This window comes from Parasteatoda tepidariorum, chromosome 4 (genome assembly GCF_982258835.1).
Source record: "Parasteatoda tepidariorum strain Cologne lab strain chromosome 4, Ptep-v5.0, whole genome shotgun sequence".
Lineage (NCBI taxonomy): Eukaryota > Metazoa > Arthropoda > Arachnida > Araneae > Theridiidae > Parasteatoda > Parasteatoda tepidariorum.
Window position 1 is genome coordinate 2,545,363 of NC_141758.1, and position 16,023 is coordinate 2,561,385.

At 29.0% G+C, this 16,023-nt stretch overlaps 1 protein-coding gene across 4 annotated transcripts in view; it reads left to right on the top strand.

Annotated features, from left to right (window-relative positions):
• Positions 1-16,023, top strand: part of LOC107447565 (NPC intracellular cholesterol transporter 1) — a 116,491-nt gene that overhangs the window by 61,525 nt on the left and 38,943 nt on the right. For all 4 annotated transcript variants that reach the window (XM_087160514.1, XM_071181910.1, XM_043049807.2 and 1 more), the window contains 6 exons: positions 2,019-2,151; positions 4,528-4,730; positions 5,845-6,021; positions 7,896-7,956; positions 10,185-10,313; positions 10,391-10,573. In XM_087160514.1, the coding sequence (XP_087016640.1) occupies positions 2,019-2,151; positions 4,528-4,730; positions 5,845-6,021; positions 7,896-7,956; positions 10,185-10,313; positions 10,391-10,573 (886 nt within the window). The remainder of the gene's footprint in view (positions 1-2,018; positions 2,152-4,527; positions 4,731-5,844; positions 6,022-7,895; positions 7,957-10,184; positions 10,314-10,390; positions 10,574-16,023) is intronic.

Genomic DNA, 16,023 nt, shown 5'->3' on the forward strand with positions numbered 1-16,023 from the left:
GTAATATTTTATATTAATTCTTCCTGCTTTACAAGTTTTGCTTTCTTTAATATCTACTATGCATTTTAAATAAGTTGTAAAATATATTAAAACATTCTATGACTAGTTTATTATTTTACATGCATGTTTTATGTATGTAGATTTGTTTTTATTATTAATAAAAATAAATTATAATTTAACTTTTATTTTTATCAAATAATTCCTAGTACCATTAAATAAACAACACAAAATATAGAAGTAGTACAGAAAGTTATACATGCTTCAAAATTTGCATATAGTATGTAGAATAATAACCATCCTTGGTTTTGTTTATCAATGGATCTCAACTTGTATTTTTGTTGCAGTTGTTTCTGAAATGATAAAGAAAATTTCTTGAAAAATCAATACAAAATTATTAATTTTAATCTTTTTTTTCTTTTTAAATTCTAAACTAAAACAATTTTTTTTTTCATTTTGATTCTAATACATGCATTAAACTAATGTTGTGTATAATATAAGTTTATAATATAAGTACATACAATGGATCTTGGTTTGGTTATCAATGGATCTCAACTTGTATTTTTGTTGCAGTTGTTTCTGAAATGATCGAGAAAATTTCTTGAAAAATAAATACAAAATTATTAATTTTAATCTTCTTTTTCTTTTTAAATTCTAAACTAAAACAATTTTTTTTTCATTTTGATTCTAATACATGCATTAAACTAATGTTGTGTATAATATAAGTTTATAATATAAGTACATACAATGGATCTTGGTTTGGTTATCAATGGATCTCAACTTGTATTTTTGTTGCAGTTGTTTCTGAAATGATCGAGAAAATTTCTTGAAAAATAAATACAAAATTATTAATTTTAATCTTCTTTTTCTTTTTAAATTCTAAACTAAAACAATTTTTTTTTCATTTTGATTCTAATACATGCATTAAACTAATGTTGTGTATAATATAAGTTTATAATATAAGTACATACAATGGATCTTGGTTTGGTTATCAATGGATCTCAACTTGTATTTTTGTTGCAGTTGTTTCTGAAATGATCGAGAAAATTTCTTGAAAAATAAATACAAAATTATTAATTTTAATCTTCTTTTTCTTTTTAAATTTTAAACTAAAACAATTTTTTTTTCATTTTGATTCTAATACATGCATTAAACTAATGTTGTGTATAATATAAGTTTATAATATAAGTACATACAATGGATCTTGGTTTGGTTATCAATGGATCTCAACTTGTATTTTTGTTGCAGTTGTTTCTGAAATGATCGAGAAAATTTCTTGAAAAATAAATACAAAATTATTAATTTTAATCTTCTTTTTCTTTTTAAATTATTATCAATGGTATAGAGAGCTGACCGTGAAATTTTCGGAATCAATTCACTCAACCCAGAAATTGTGAACCAACGATTTCCGCAAATCGCCTGATCCACGTGCTGAAAAAGATCATCGATTGACACTGACTTCCTTCTCTGGCCGCCTGCATCATGAACATCTGTGTGTCCAGCATCAAAGTTCCTGCACCATTTCCGCACATTGCTATCACTAAGGAACGCTTCTCCATACGCTTTACTCGTTCGTCTATGAATTTCAGCTGCATTGCTTCCTTCAGCATGCAGAAATCGAATGACTGAATGCAATTCACATTTGGTGGGAGACTCTATTTTTCGAAGCATGTGTATGTGCTCCATACGTAATCTAAAATGACAACAGATAATCCACGCTGTACCCTGGCCAACTAAAGACACAGCACAAGACGTCTGCGCACAGACCTAGCGGATTTTCCTCGAAGTTTTCCTTTAGCGACCAATCGGACCTTGAAAAAAATAATAACCCTCGTAATATAAGTATATAAATTTTCAATGAAATTGGCTTGTTTATATCAAAAATTAAGTTCACTATAATTTTCAAAAGAAAAGTATTAAAACTATTTTATTCTTTGCTTTTATAAATTATTTTATATCATGTATATTTGTGTTAATAATAGTTTTGTGTTTCATTTACTGTTTTTCTTTCTTTTTACTAGGCCATTCTATCGCATTGAACAAGTTATCATAACACCAACAAAACAAGAAAGCTTTTTTCATCCCATAGTGGTAAATCATGAAATAAAAAATATCTCATGGGGACCCATTTTCCAACAAGATTTTCTTTTAGCAGTAAGTTTTAAGTAGTACATTTAAAAAAAAAATATCTGGAATTGTGAAAAAAAATGCTTTGTTTTATGAGAGAAGTCAAGTCTTTTATAAAAAGTAATTTTAATTAAAATTACTTTTTAAGTCAATATAATGTAAAGGATATTTTTAGCATATTAATTTCAGTTTCAGTAAGGTAAATGGTTTGCCAAAATAAGAATAGATTAGATAAAGAGAGAAATACAGTAGTGCTCGCAGTCCACTATTCAGAGATAAACTAAGGTTGGAGGAGTGTACTACATATTCTGTAATACTAGTTAAGCAATTTACATGAGAACATTTAAAGTGAATATAAAATGTTGCTAAAAATAATTATCCACTAAAACATAAAAGCGCACTTTATATATGTTCTTTTGTATCAGAAAGTGATTGTACCTCTTTTTTACTTGAGCATAGTGTTTCCTAATGTTACAAATAGTAGCCCTTCGATTGCATCCAAATATTATATGAAAGGGTAATTGAAAATCATGTTACAAAGTTGATGTCTACTAGTTATGAAAGCTTATACACCCTGAGGAGGTTTACGCATCCCTTTTGGATATAGCTTATCATAAACAGCCACCATTCGATGTTGAATATCTGTTAGCCTCTATTTTGTTGCCACTAAAAGCTGCGTTAAAATGTGTGACTCTGTTCTACCTGCATTCTTTTTTAATGTGATTTAACATTCATTCGAATGCTATCATGTGAATTAATTATTCAGTTTGACATCCGAAAAATCCACATAAAACGTTAATATGAATTAATACTATTTGTAACTGAAGGAACATAAAAGAGAATAAAGAATACAATTTAACAAGCTTCAACTTTGACTTAAGTACTTTGGTACTGCAGAAAAGGAAAGATGTCATGATCTTTGCACAGCAAATGAAAAAGAATTGCCAAACACACATTGTTAGCAACATTACCCACGTAAGTTGAGTGCATGAGAAAATGTCATCTCCAAAAACTGGTTTCACAAAAAAGGAGAAAGGTCTAAATTTTGTTTGAGGTCAATCAATCAATAATAAGACCCCTTTTATTACATATTTATCTAACACAGTTATAGCAGTTTACTCTTCTTACTTTTATCTGGTCACTTATTTAATTTTTGCAACCTATTTATAATTCTCTCTCAACTTCAACTATAATAATCTGACTGTTTTTTACTATTCATTTGATAATTATATTTTGTATTTGATATTTTTCTTTTGATTTAGGATCTCATGAAAAAATAACGAGCAATTTCTTTGCATTAATGATCTCAAACAGGTGCAAAAAATATTAAGAAATTTTTTTATAACTGTTGTTGAACTGTGAATGACTTTTAGATGGAACTAACCCACATTTGCCTTACATGGAGTGGAAAGCCACTAAAACCTCCCACGGTTAGCCTGACGGCAAGGGTACTCTGACCCATGATTCCTCTACCACTGATTATATTTTATGCCAGCACTGTGGGAGCCATGTGCGGAATTCGTATCAACCAGCCATCGTTGTGATTTGAACCGGGTTCATCTCATTGGAATCCAAACACTCTATTCCCTGAGTCATCACAGCTCAAGAAATTTGTTTGCATTATGAGTTATACTGAACATTTTTTAACTGTGATTTTAAAATGTCCAGAGCCATGAAATTAGCCTTATTAACTGTTGGCCTGGTTTAAAAAGAGATACATTTTCAGAACAGTTATAACATTAATAAATACAAATCCTTTGGCTTAAACAAAGTTTTAACATGAGATAACTAAAACCTACAGTAGGCATGCTAACTAAAACTAAAGATTCCAATAATTTAAAATCTTCTATAACTCCATGGATTTAAGATCTGATTACAGAACTTAGAAAACAATAAAAATTGCAGTAAAGTAAAACTCTGAATTTTTTTAATGACTTGTGATTTTCTAGCACAATTTTTTTACTTAACAAACATACGCTTATTATTATTACCTAACTTATTTAACCTATAGCAACATATCCCTATTTTTCTCATGTGGAATAATTTATTGACCTTCCTGTGCTTAAATTGAAAGTATTATTTCATTTTTCTGAACTCTGTTAATCTTTTATATAATAATCATATTTCATAAATCACATCTAAAATAGAGCAATTTACATTACCAATGATAAGTGAAGCTGTTACAACATATTAATTAAATTTTAATTCACCATTTTGAAATTTAAAAGAAAAAGTTGACTAATATTCCAAAAAGAGGTTGTAAAATTTTCTGACATAAATAATTCTGGTTTTTGAGCATAATTTGATCTAAAAATGTTAAGCTATTTTTGCTCTAATCTAAACTAAAAATAAATCTTATTTTAAAACCTGTACATAATTTTTTGGACTTTTCTTTTAATGTAGGCTTTGGATTTGCAAATGGAGATTGAAAAAATAACTGCTGTGTTGAATGATTCAACTCTTCATTTGAAAGACATTTGTTTATCACCATTAAAACCACTCAACTCTGAATGTGTTATACAAAGTCCTTTTGCATTTTTTCAAAACAAAGCTGAGAGTTTTCAAAATGTAACTGATTACCTGACGCATTTTAAGAGCTGTTCACTGTGAGTACATTTAGAGTCAACTAAGTGTGTCATTACATTTTTAATATATTTATAGTTATACAGTTGTCGACGTTCGATGTAAGCAGAAATTCGGAAGTTACAACATGGCGTTACTATATGAGACACAAAATTAAAGCAAATATAGTAGAATCCATAATTACTGGTCTTATTTTGAGAAAAACATTAAAAGAATTATGAAACTGATAGAATAATTTACTCTAACACTGTTTTTTTATGTTCATAAAGTGCAAGTATATGCATTAAAAGTTGAAAATTATAAAAAAATTTTATGAATAATTTTTTTTGTATTTAGTTTTTTTATAATCTATATCTATTAATGCTACACATAACGTTTAGAAAGCCATTCATTGCTTTTTTTAGATTTTGAAAATTTCTTTCAAGAGAATGATGGCAATAAATTAAAACAATTACATCACGATTTTTAATTATTGTAAGCACAGTGTTTTGCAGGATTTTGAATATTTTAAGCAATTTGTGGTTTTGGTGTATTTTTTTCCCACTTAAATTACTGTTCTATGCATATATCGTTAATTTATTTATGAGCTGCAATTTTTGCTAGAAATCACCAGGCATCTAAAGAACCGTTAAATCAAGGTAAAGATAAAATCGAAGGATGTCAATACTACTTGTTTTAACTCTAAAATAAGCCACCTCTTACAATACTTCACAAAAAGAGAGAATATAATTTTCATAAGAGAAAAATTGAATTTATTGATCATCAGGAGTTAAAATGATGATTGTGTCTTACTGTGTACTAAATTATTATTTAACACATATTATGTAGTTAACTGTTATACCGTTAACATTTACTGACTGTAAAGACCCAGTAGAACTCATAGCAAAATACTGTACTTTTGGTGTTTATATTTTAATAGAAAATCGAAACTATTAATTGTCTTTATGTAATTCCATGAAGTAAAAAGCAGGTATGCTTCTTTGCATTTCATTATATGCTGGTTTCTAAAAAAATGAACTCCTGTTAAGTTACTTAATTGCTTAACACTTCATTGCCTCATCATCTTTATCTCTCTTTTTTTTAAAACTTATTATACTGAAATAACTGTCACCTGAATTATTATAATAATATTTGTAGAACTCCAAGTGATCATAAATGTTTTGCACTCTATGGTGGGCCTATAGACTCTGCATCTCTTGTTTTTGGAGGTTTTGAATCTTCTTATGACTCTGCTCAGGCGATCATTATAACCATTCCTGTCACCAACTACAATGATGAAATAAATAATGCTAAGGCCAAAGCTTGGGAAAACGAGTAAGTATTTGTTTTTAATACACTCTGAGCAAATTGTTGGAACTAATGTTAACACTAAATTATGGGTGGTCTTTTTAATGTGAATGTGAACAACAATCCTGAGCTCTTGACCTGCTCTACTTCCTGTTAGAAAGTATACGGCTGCTCACTGCAGCTTATTCTGCAAGGCGATATTTTCAAACAGTTAATTTTGTTTTTAACAAAATAAATAAATTATATAATTTCTGAGCTCAAATCTGCTGTATTTTATAAGATATGAATGATATTAAGTAATTCTGGTGAGTTTAAAGTGAAAATTTGTTATTTAGCGATGTAAACAAGGTGACATGGTCGCCATATTTAGAATGAACTCGCTTTTTTAGCAGTTCTGAGAACTCTTTTTACTTGTTTATTACTGTTTGTTCTTACTGCAAATCATTCACCATCATACATTAGTGTTAACGTATTGTTCGAGCAGTGAGATTAAGTTCATATTATAAATTATCATTTAGGTTTAAACTTCGAAGATGGCATATTGCTGACAAGGTAAGAAATGTTTTATAACGATTATTTTTTTCTAATGGTGGTTCTTAACGTCTTTAAATATCAGTCGCATATTATCTTCATCTAGTTAAATATCTTCAAATGGCAATTCTTATAACGATTCTTATTTTAAACACAGATAATTAATCCGGTAACAAATGCATGTATACAAGAAATACTACTCAAGAGAGTCTCAAAATACAATGATCATGTTGTGAACCAAATGGCTTCGAAGCAGACCAAAACAGAAAGCCAAAATTATAGGCAGTCAAGAGCTCGCAGCGCTCCCTAGTGTAGAAAACACTATACATATAAACTACATAGTACAATATTTTTATGTATTTTCTAAAATTCATCCTACTAATTCATGGCTACTAATTATTAAGACATGAAAATTTTAAGCTTTAAAGAGGTGACTTTCTGTGTCTACTCAGAGGTGACATCCGAGTGCGAGAGATTAATATTTTAACGCATCTCCATGTTAGTTTAGATGTTTATATTTTCTGCTGCACTTTAGTTGAATAAAATTATCTTATTGTTCATTTGTTTTACACAAACAATGCTCATGGCCTCATGCTTTCTCCCATGTGAACAAAAATAAACGAGTTGCAAATCTCCCCTCTTTTAGATGCTTATGAAATAATTAAATGACTGCCAATGTATTAGAAACATTCATTGTTGTTGCCTATCCTTTTCATCTGACATACGTCAGAAAAGCTTCAAGACTGCAAGCAAATCTGCAACAAAAAGGGAATCTGATGTAAGATCCACCTTAGAAAGTCCAAGGCAAACCAGAATATGTTCCGGCAAAGCATTTTTTTGTAATTAGGAAGATCTTTCGGCCCCCCTCAAAAATAAACAACTTAAGAGAGCCACTTGGAAATCTAGCCAGAGCAGTATGGGCTCTACAATCGCATTTTATATCCAACAGGGGATGTCCTATGATACCCGTGGTCTGTAGGTGGTATATGCCACAATAGATGAAGCTTGGATCTTTCAATGGAGCAGAGTTCCCTATAAGTAAGTGGCTGTTTCACCTTCACTTCCCTCTTCTGCTACCTCATTACTGCAAATATCCACTCATATACTATTGGAGGTGGACATCGTGATTCTCAGAGATTGTCCTTAGTTTGTGTAGAATGAAAACACTGGTTTTGTCACTTACATTCATTGTAGTTTCTTTTACCAGTTTTTGTGATTATCTAAAATAGAATTTAGTTTAATCTAATCTTCAACCTAAAAAATGTGTTTATATTGTTCTGGAAAAAGTTAAACCATTGTGCACATATTTTAAAATTATGATTTTAGTTTCTTAAAGAATCATCAAGCAAATTCTGTTTTTTTTTTTTTAGATTCTTAGAGTTTATTGGAAATTTTTCCCATCCTTTGATGAGTATTGCTTATAAAGCTGAAGTAAGTATCTAAATTTTATTTTTAATTGGATTTAGATTAAATATTTTTTTCTAAGCACATAATTTGTTCCACCAAACGGCACCTCAATTCTGTCATTTCTTGATTATGAGTTGATCAAAATTTTCTAATTTAGATGTGGTTAAAAAGTAGAAGATAGTAGATACTATCGATAAAAAATGGCAAAACAAGCATTGCATTAGCTTGGAGGCATGTGACCTATGTAAAAAAATATGATCGACAGTTTTTGTAGAGCTGAATTTATGATAGAAGTAGAAAATGCTATTGGTTTGTACCCAGAACTGGAATTAGTGCTGAACCTGAAAATTAAATATGACGAGAAAATATGGGAGAGTTTTTAAATCACTAATTTTTTCTCAAAACATAACATTTGAAGATTTGTCCGAATTAGACTTTGAAGTGTATTATGATCTGTAGACCAATAATGAAATGATTTTTCAATCATTTTTTTTTTCTCTGGTCTGAATATGAAGAAGAAGTTGATGTTCTAGAATTTGTTACTTGGCATTACTCCGCCCAAGATGTCTCGTTAGAAATTAACTTTATTTTGGTGGTTCGACTTGACTTGTTCCGTCTATTTTTAGTATAGAGTTTGCTGAAATTTGATAAAATTTTTTTCTGGCCAAGCACTCTCTAGCTCGAGATGTAATGTTTGAGATGAAAGCCATTTCTTCCTCCCTGTGGCAGAATTTGTTTTAGGCTTTCTGTGACAAACCTCTATAGCACTAATGTCTTTCTGCAAGAAGCTATTAATAATAATTAATATGCATGTTATTAATTAAATTTTTAAATTTAAATTAACAGAAACGTTGTATTTACAAAAAAACCCTATTTGGATGTAATAAAATTTCATGTATTTTAAAAAAAAAATTATTATGCAATATTTTTTTATTCTAATATCATGGGCGATATTCTCATATTTTGTAAGAAGACAACACATTAATTATTTCTTTTTCCGCATTTAGTAAATCATCATCACATTTTAAAAAAAAGAATTAAAAATCGTAAAATCCGTGAGAGAAAAGAAAAGCAATTTTTTTCCCAAATAAGAATTTAAAAAATCAGGAGTATTTCTTCCCCTCTGAATATAATTGTAGAGGAAAAAAATCTTTCAAACATTTCTACAAAAAAGAAATTTTTTGCTTCAATATTTTTTATTTTTCCTTCTTCTCAAATAAGAATCAAAAAATTTCGAACATTTCTTTCATTGTAACATTCTGCGACAATGTCGCTATGTCGCTGCAATTCTGCCACAGGGCTTAGAGATATAAGGCCAAAATTCAAGGAATTATAAGATACATTATTTGAGATTACTTATTTTTGGATGATGATATCTAATACTATTATATTGCTCCTTTGTTTATCATATTTTAACCAAATAGTTTATATAGATCTGTTTTGAAGGTGGTAAAACACATGAAATCTTCTTTATAAAGAAATTGATCACTTCAAGTTAAAATATTTACTCTATTGAAAATTATGTTGAATCGGTAAAAGGAGAAAAAAAGGACTTCCCCAGCTAGCACGCTTTGATAGTATACGCTCACACAGTAAATTTTTCCTGTTTAGCCTAATTTTATTTAATAATTCATCTAAGATCATTATAACAATTAAGTATGCAAGCATTTACAGTTTGAACTGTAGAGTTGTAAATTTACAGAATGTATTGTAAATGTACTGAAATGTACAGTTGAAAGTTATAGTTTGATCTTTAATAGTACCTGAATGCAGTGTACGAAAATGTTCGTTATATTAAAAGAGGATTGCAAAACTGACCCAAAACAAACAAAATGCTAGCCTTAACTTCAAACCACACTAGCCTACACATAAACCAATAAACAAAAACTTTGAACGCATTCATGCGCCCAATCTTTTTGAAAGAGTCGAACATTGTTGTTTACCTCAGATTAAAATTAAAAGAGAAACAAAAAACTTGTAATCAAAAGCTCATATTAGAGATCAACTCTCTGTGAGACATTATTCAAAATTATAAAGAACTGCAGTCTCTATTTAGTGCTGTTAAAATTGTGATCATGGGTTGTTAGTGTAAGAAACGCTCTCTCCCACGTATGATATTATGGGCCGTGAAAGGCGAATCGCATAATCATGTATATGTGAACAAGATCAGGAATGGATCAATGTTTCAAAATCTTTAGTCTGTAAGATACATTCAAAAGTTTATTTATGGTTGTCTTTTATTCTTATTTCAGAGATCGATTCAAGATGAGATAGAAAGAGGGAGCCATTCTGACATTCTTACTGTTGCGATCAGTTACATACTAATGTTTATTTACATAACTGTTTCCTTAGGAGAATTTCATGAATGTAAAACATTACTGGTAGGTCTTAAATATGCTTTTTTTTTTTGGAAAATTTTTAGTGATGCTTTAAATATCTTTTCTTTGCATTTTACTAGCTAGAGTCCAAGTTTACTCTTGGCTTCTTTGGAGTCCTGATTGTGCTTGTTTCTGTTATTTCTTCATTGGGGATCTTTTCTTTTCTGGGTGTTCCGGCAACTTTGATTATTGTAGAAGTTATTCCATTTTTGGTACTGGCCGTGGGAGTTGATAATATCTTTATATTGGTACAAGCCTTTCAGGTATGAATTATGTATGTCTTTCTGTTCTTTTTTTTTTCCAGTTTAAGCCGAATTAGGTTATTCTTTATTGCACTTTAAATTGCGTTTACAATATATGCTTGTACATGATATGTGTGTATGTATGTACAGTACACAAAAAATAGAACCACCGTAAAATGTTTTTGATCTAATGATTGGATTTTCATGTTTTTGAACTCAATCTTTATGATTTGAGGTGGTTACTTTAAATATATTAATTAATTAGTGCAGGTGATAATTTAAGTTTCAAAATAAGACACAAAATGTACTTTCTTTGATTATACATACCTTTTTATCGATGAATTTGAATTTTTAACCCTGAAAATATGGGGGATTGCGGCAATTCGGAAATTTAGTTTCAATGATTTGGTTTGGAGAGAGGTCGAAAGTTTGGTCCCTTTAACATTAATTGTATTTTTTGTGTATTTCGCCATATATCGTGAATATTTTAAGATAACCGAAAAATTTTTTGCGCATAATTGCAAAGTTCATTTCTCCAAAGACAATTTGATACAAAAATGATTTTTAATAACTATTTATAATTTTTTATTGTTCTATGGGGGATTGCGGCAATTCGGAAATTTAGTTTCAATGGTTTGGTTTGGAGAGAGGTCGAAAGTTTGGTCCTTTTAACATTAATTGTATTTTTTGTGTATTTCGCCATATATCGTGAATATTTTAAGATAACCGAAAAATTTTTTGCACATAATTACAAAGTTCGTTTCTCCAAAGACAATTTGATACAAAAATGATTTTTAATAACTATTTATAATTTTTTATTGTTCTATGGGGGATTGCGGCAATTCGGAAATTTAGTTTCAATGGTTTGGTTTGGAGAGAGGTCGAAAGTTTGGTCCCTTTAACATTAATTGTATTTTTTGTGTATTTCACCATATATCGTGAATATTTTAAGATAACCGAAAAAATTTTTGCGCATAATTACAAAGTTCATTTCTCCAAAGACAATTTGATACAAAAATGATTTTTAATAACTATTTATAATTTTTTATTGTTCTATGGGGGATTGCGGCAAATCGGAAATTTAGTTTCAATGGTTTGGTTAGGAGAGAGGTCGAAAGTTTGGTCCCTTTAACATTAATTGTATTTTTTGTGTATTTCGCCATATATCATGAATATTTTAAGATAACCAAAAAATTTTTTGCACATAATTACAAAGTTCGTTTCTCCAAAGGTAACTAGATGCAAAAATGATTTTTAATAACTATTTATAATTTTTTATTGTTCTATGGGGGATTGCGGCAATTCGGAAATTTAGTTTCAATGGTTTGGTTTGGAGAGAGGTCGAAAGTTTGGTCCTTTTAACATTAATTGTATTTTTTGTGTATTTCGCCATATATCATGAATATTTTAAGATAACCGAAAAATTTTTTGCACATAATTACAAAGTTCGTTTCTCCAAAGACAATTTGATACAAAAATGATTTTTAATAACTATTTATAATTTTTTATTGTTCTATGGGGGATTGCGGCAATTCGGAAATTTAGTTTCAATGGTTTGGTTTGGAGAGAGGTCGAAAGTTTGGTCCCTTTAACATTAATTGTATTTTTTGTGTATTTCGCCATATATCGTGAATATTTTAAGATAACCGAAAAATTTTTTGCGCATAATTACAAAGTTCATTTCTCCAAAGACAATTTGATACAAAAATGATTTTTAATAACTATTTATAATTTTTTATTGTTCTATGGGGGATTGCGGCAATTCGGAAATTTAGTTTCAATGGTTTGGTTAGGAGAGAGGTCGAAAGTTTGGTCCCTTTAACATTAATTGTATTTTTTGTGTATTTCGCCATATATCATGAATATTTTAAGATAACCAAAAAATTTTTTGCACATAATTACAAAGTTCGTTTCTCCAAAGGTAACTAGATGCAAAAATGATTTTTAATAACTATTTATAATTTTTTATTGTTCTATGGGGGATTGCGGCAATTCGGAAATTTAGTTTCAATGGTTTGGTTTGGAGAGAGGTCGAAAGTTTGGTCCTTTTAACATTAATTGTATTTTTTGTGTATTTCGCCATATATCATGAATATTTTAAGATAACCGAAAAATTTTTTGCACATAATTACAAAGTTCGTTTCTCCAAAGACAATTTGATACAAAAATGATTTTTAATAACTATTTATAATTTTTTATTGTTCTATGGGGGATTGCGGCAATTCGGAAATTTAGTTTCAATGGTTTGGTTTGGAGAGAGGTCGAAAGTTTGGTCCCTTTAACATTAATTGTATTTTTTGTGTATTTCGCCATATATCGTGAATATTTTAAGATAACCGAAAAATTTTTTGCGCATAATTACAAAGTTCATTTCTCCAAAGACAATTTGATACAAAAATGATTTTTAATAACTATTTATAATTTTTTATTGTTCTATGGGGGATTGCGGCAATTCGGAAATTTAGTTTCAATGGTTTGGTTAGGAGAGAGGTCGAAAGTTTGGTCCCTTTAACATTAATTGTATTTTTTGTGTATTTCGCCATATATCATGAATATTTTAAGATAACCAAAAAATTTTTTGCACATAATTACAAAGTTCGTTTCTCCAAAGGTAACTAGATGCAAAAATGATTTTTAATAACTATTTATAATTTTTTATTGTTCTATGGGGGATTGCGGCAATTCGGAAATTTAGTTTCAATGGTTTGGTTTGGAGAGAGGTCGAAAGTTTGGTCCTTTTAACATTAATTGTATTTTTTGTGTATTTCGCCATATATCATGAATATTTTAAGATAACCGAAAAATTTTTTGCACATAATTACAAAGTTCGTTTCTCCAAAGACAATTTGATACAAAAATGATTTTTAATAACTATTTATAATTTTTTATTGTTCTATGGGGGATTGCGGCAATTCGGAAATTTAGTTTCAATGGTTTGGTTTGGAGAGAGGTCGAAAGTTTGGTCCCTTTAACATTAATTGTATTTTTTGTGTATTTCGCCATATATCGTGAATATTTTAAGATAACCGAAAAATTTTTTGCGCATAATTACAAAGTTCATTTCTCCAAAGACAATTTGATACAAAAATGATTTTTAATAACTATTTATAATTTTTTATTGTTCTATGGGGGATTGCGGCAATTCGGAAATTTAGTTTCAATGGTTTGGTTTGGAGAGAGGTCGAAAGTTTGGTCCTTTTAACATTAATTGTATTTTTTGTGTATTTCGCCATATATCATGAATATTTTAAGATAACCAAAAAATTTTTTGCACATAATTACAAAGTTCGTTTCTCCAAAGACAATTTGATACAAAAATGATTTTTAATAACTATTTATAATTTTTTATTGTTCTATGGGGGATTGCGGCAATTCGGAAATTTAGTTTCAATGGTTTGGTTTGGAGAGAGGTCGAAAGTTTGGTCCTTTTAACATTAATTGTATTTTTTGTGTATTTCGCCATATATCATGAATATTTTAAGATAACCGAAAAATTTTTTGCACATAATTACAAAGTTCGTTTCTCCAAAGACAATTTGATACAAAAATGATTTTTAATAACTATTTATAATTTTTTATTGTTCTATGGGGGATTGCGGCAATTCGGAAATTTAGTTTCAATGGTTTGGTTTGGAGAGAGGTCGAAAGTTTGGTCCTTTTAACATTAATTGTATTTTTTGTGTATTTCGCCATATATCATGAATATTTTAAGATAACCGAAAAATTTTTTGCACATAATTACAAAGTTCGTTTCTCCAAAGACAATTTGATACAAAAATGATTTTTAATAACTATTTATAATTTTTTATTGTTCTATGGGGGATTGCGGCAATTCGGAAATTTAGTTTCAATGGTTTGGTTTGGAGAGAGGTCGAAAGTTTGGTCCTTTTAACATTAATTGTATTTTTTGTGTATTTCGCCATATATCTTGAATATTTTAAGATAACCAAAAAATTTTTTGCACATAATTACAAAGTTCGTTTCTCCAAAGACAATTTGATACAAAAATGATTTTTAATAACTATTTATAATTTTTTATTGTTCTATGGGGGATTGCGGCAATTCGGAAATTTAGTTTCAATGGTTTGGTTTGGAGAGAGGTCGAAAGTTTGGTCCTTTTAACATTAATTGTATTTTTTGTGTATTTCGCCATATATCATGAATATTTTAAGATAACCGAAAAATTTTTTGCACATAATTACAAAGTTCGTTTCTCCAAAGACAATTTGATACAAAAATGATTTTTAATAACTATTTATAATTTTTTATTGTTCTATGGGGGATTGCGGCAATTCGGAAATTTAGTTTCAATGGTTTGGTTTGGAGAGAGGTCGAAAGTTTGGTCCTTTTAACATTAATTGTATTTTTTGTGTATTTCGCCATATATCATGAATATTTTAAGATAACCAAAAAATTTTTTGCACATAATTACAAAGTTCGTTTCTCCAAAGACAATTTGATACAAAAATGATTTTTAATAACTATTTATAATTTTTTATTGTTCTATGGGGGATTGCGGCAATTCGGAAATTTAGTTTCAATGGTTTGGTTTGGAGAGAGGTCGAAAGTTTGGTCCCTTTAACATTAATTGTATTTTTTGTGTATTTCGCCATATATCGTGAATATTTTAAGATAACCGAAAAATTTTTTGCGCATAATTACAAAGTTCATTTCTCCAAAGACAATTTGATACAAAAATGATTTTTAATAACTATTTATAATTTTTTATTGTTCTATGGGGGATTGCGGCAATTCGGAAATTTAGTTTCAATGGTTTGGTTTGGAGAGAGGTCGAAAGTTTGGTCCTTTTAACATTAATTGTATTTTTTGTGTATTTCGCCATATATCATGAATATTTTAAGATAACCGAAAAATTTTTTGCACATAATTACAAAGTTCGTTTCTCCAAAGACAATTTGATACAAAAATGATTTTTAATAACTATTTATAATTTTTTATTGTTCTATGGGGGATTGCGGCAATTCGGAAATTTAGTTTCAATGGTTTGGTTTGGAGAGAGGTCGAAAGTTTGGTCCTTTTAACATTAATTGTATTTTTTGTGTATTTCGCCATATATCATGAATATTTTAAGATAACCAAAAAATTTTTTGCACATAATTACAAAGTTCGTTTCTCCAAAGACAATTTGATACAAAAATGATTTTTAATAACTATTTATAATTTTTTATTGTTCTATGGGGGATTGCGGCAATTCGGAAATTTAGTTTCAATGGTTTGGTTTGGAGAGAGGTCGAAAGTTTGGTCCTTTTAACATTAATTGTATTTTTTGTGTATTTCGCCATATATCATGAATATTTTAAGATAACCAAAAAATTTTTTGCACATAATTACAAAGTTCGTTTCTCCAAAGACAATTTGATACAAAAATGATTTTTAATAACTATTTATAATTTTTTATTGTTCTATGGGGGATTGCGGCAATTCGGAAATTTAGTTTCAATGGTTTGGTT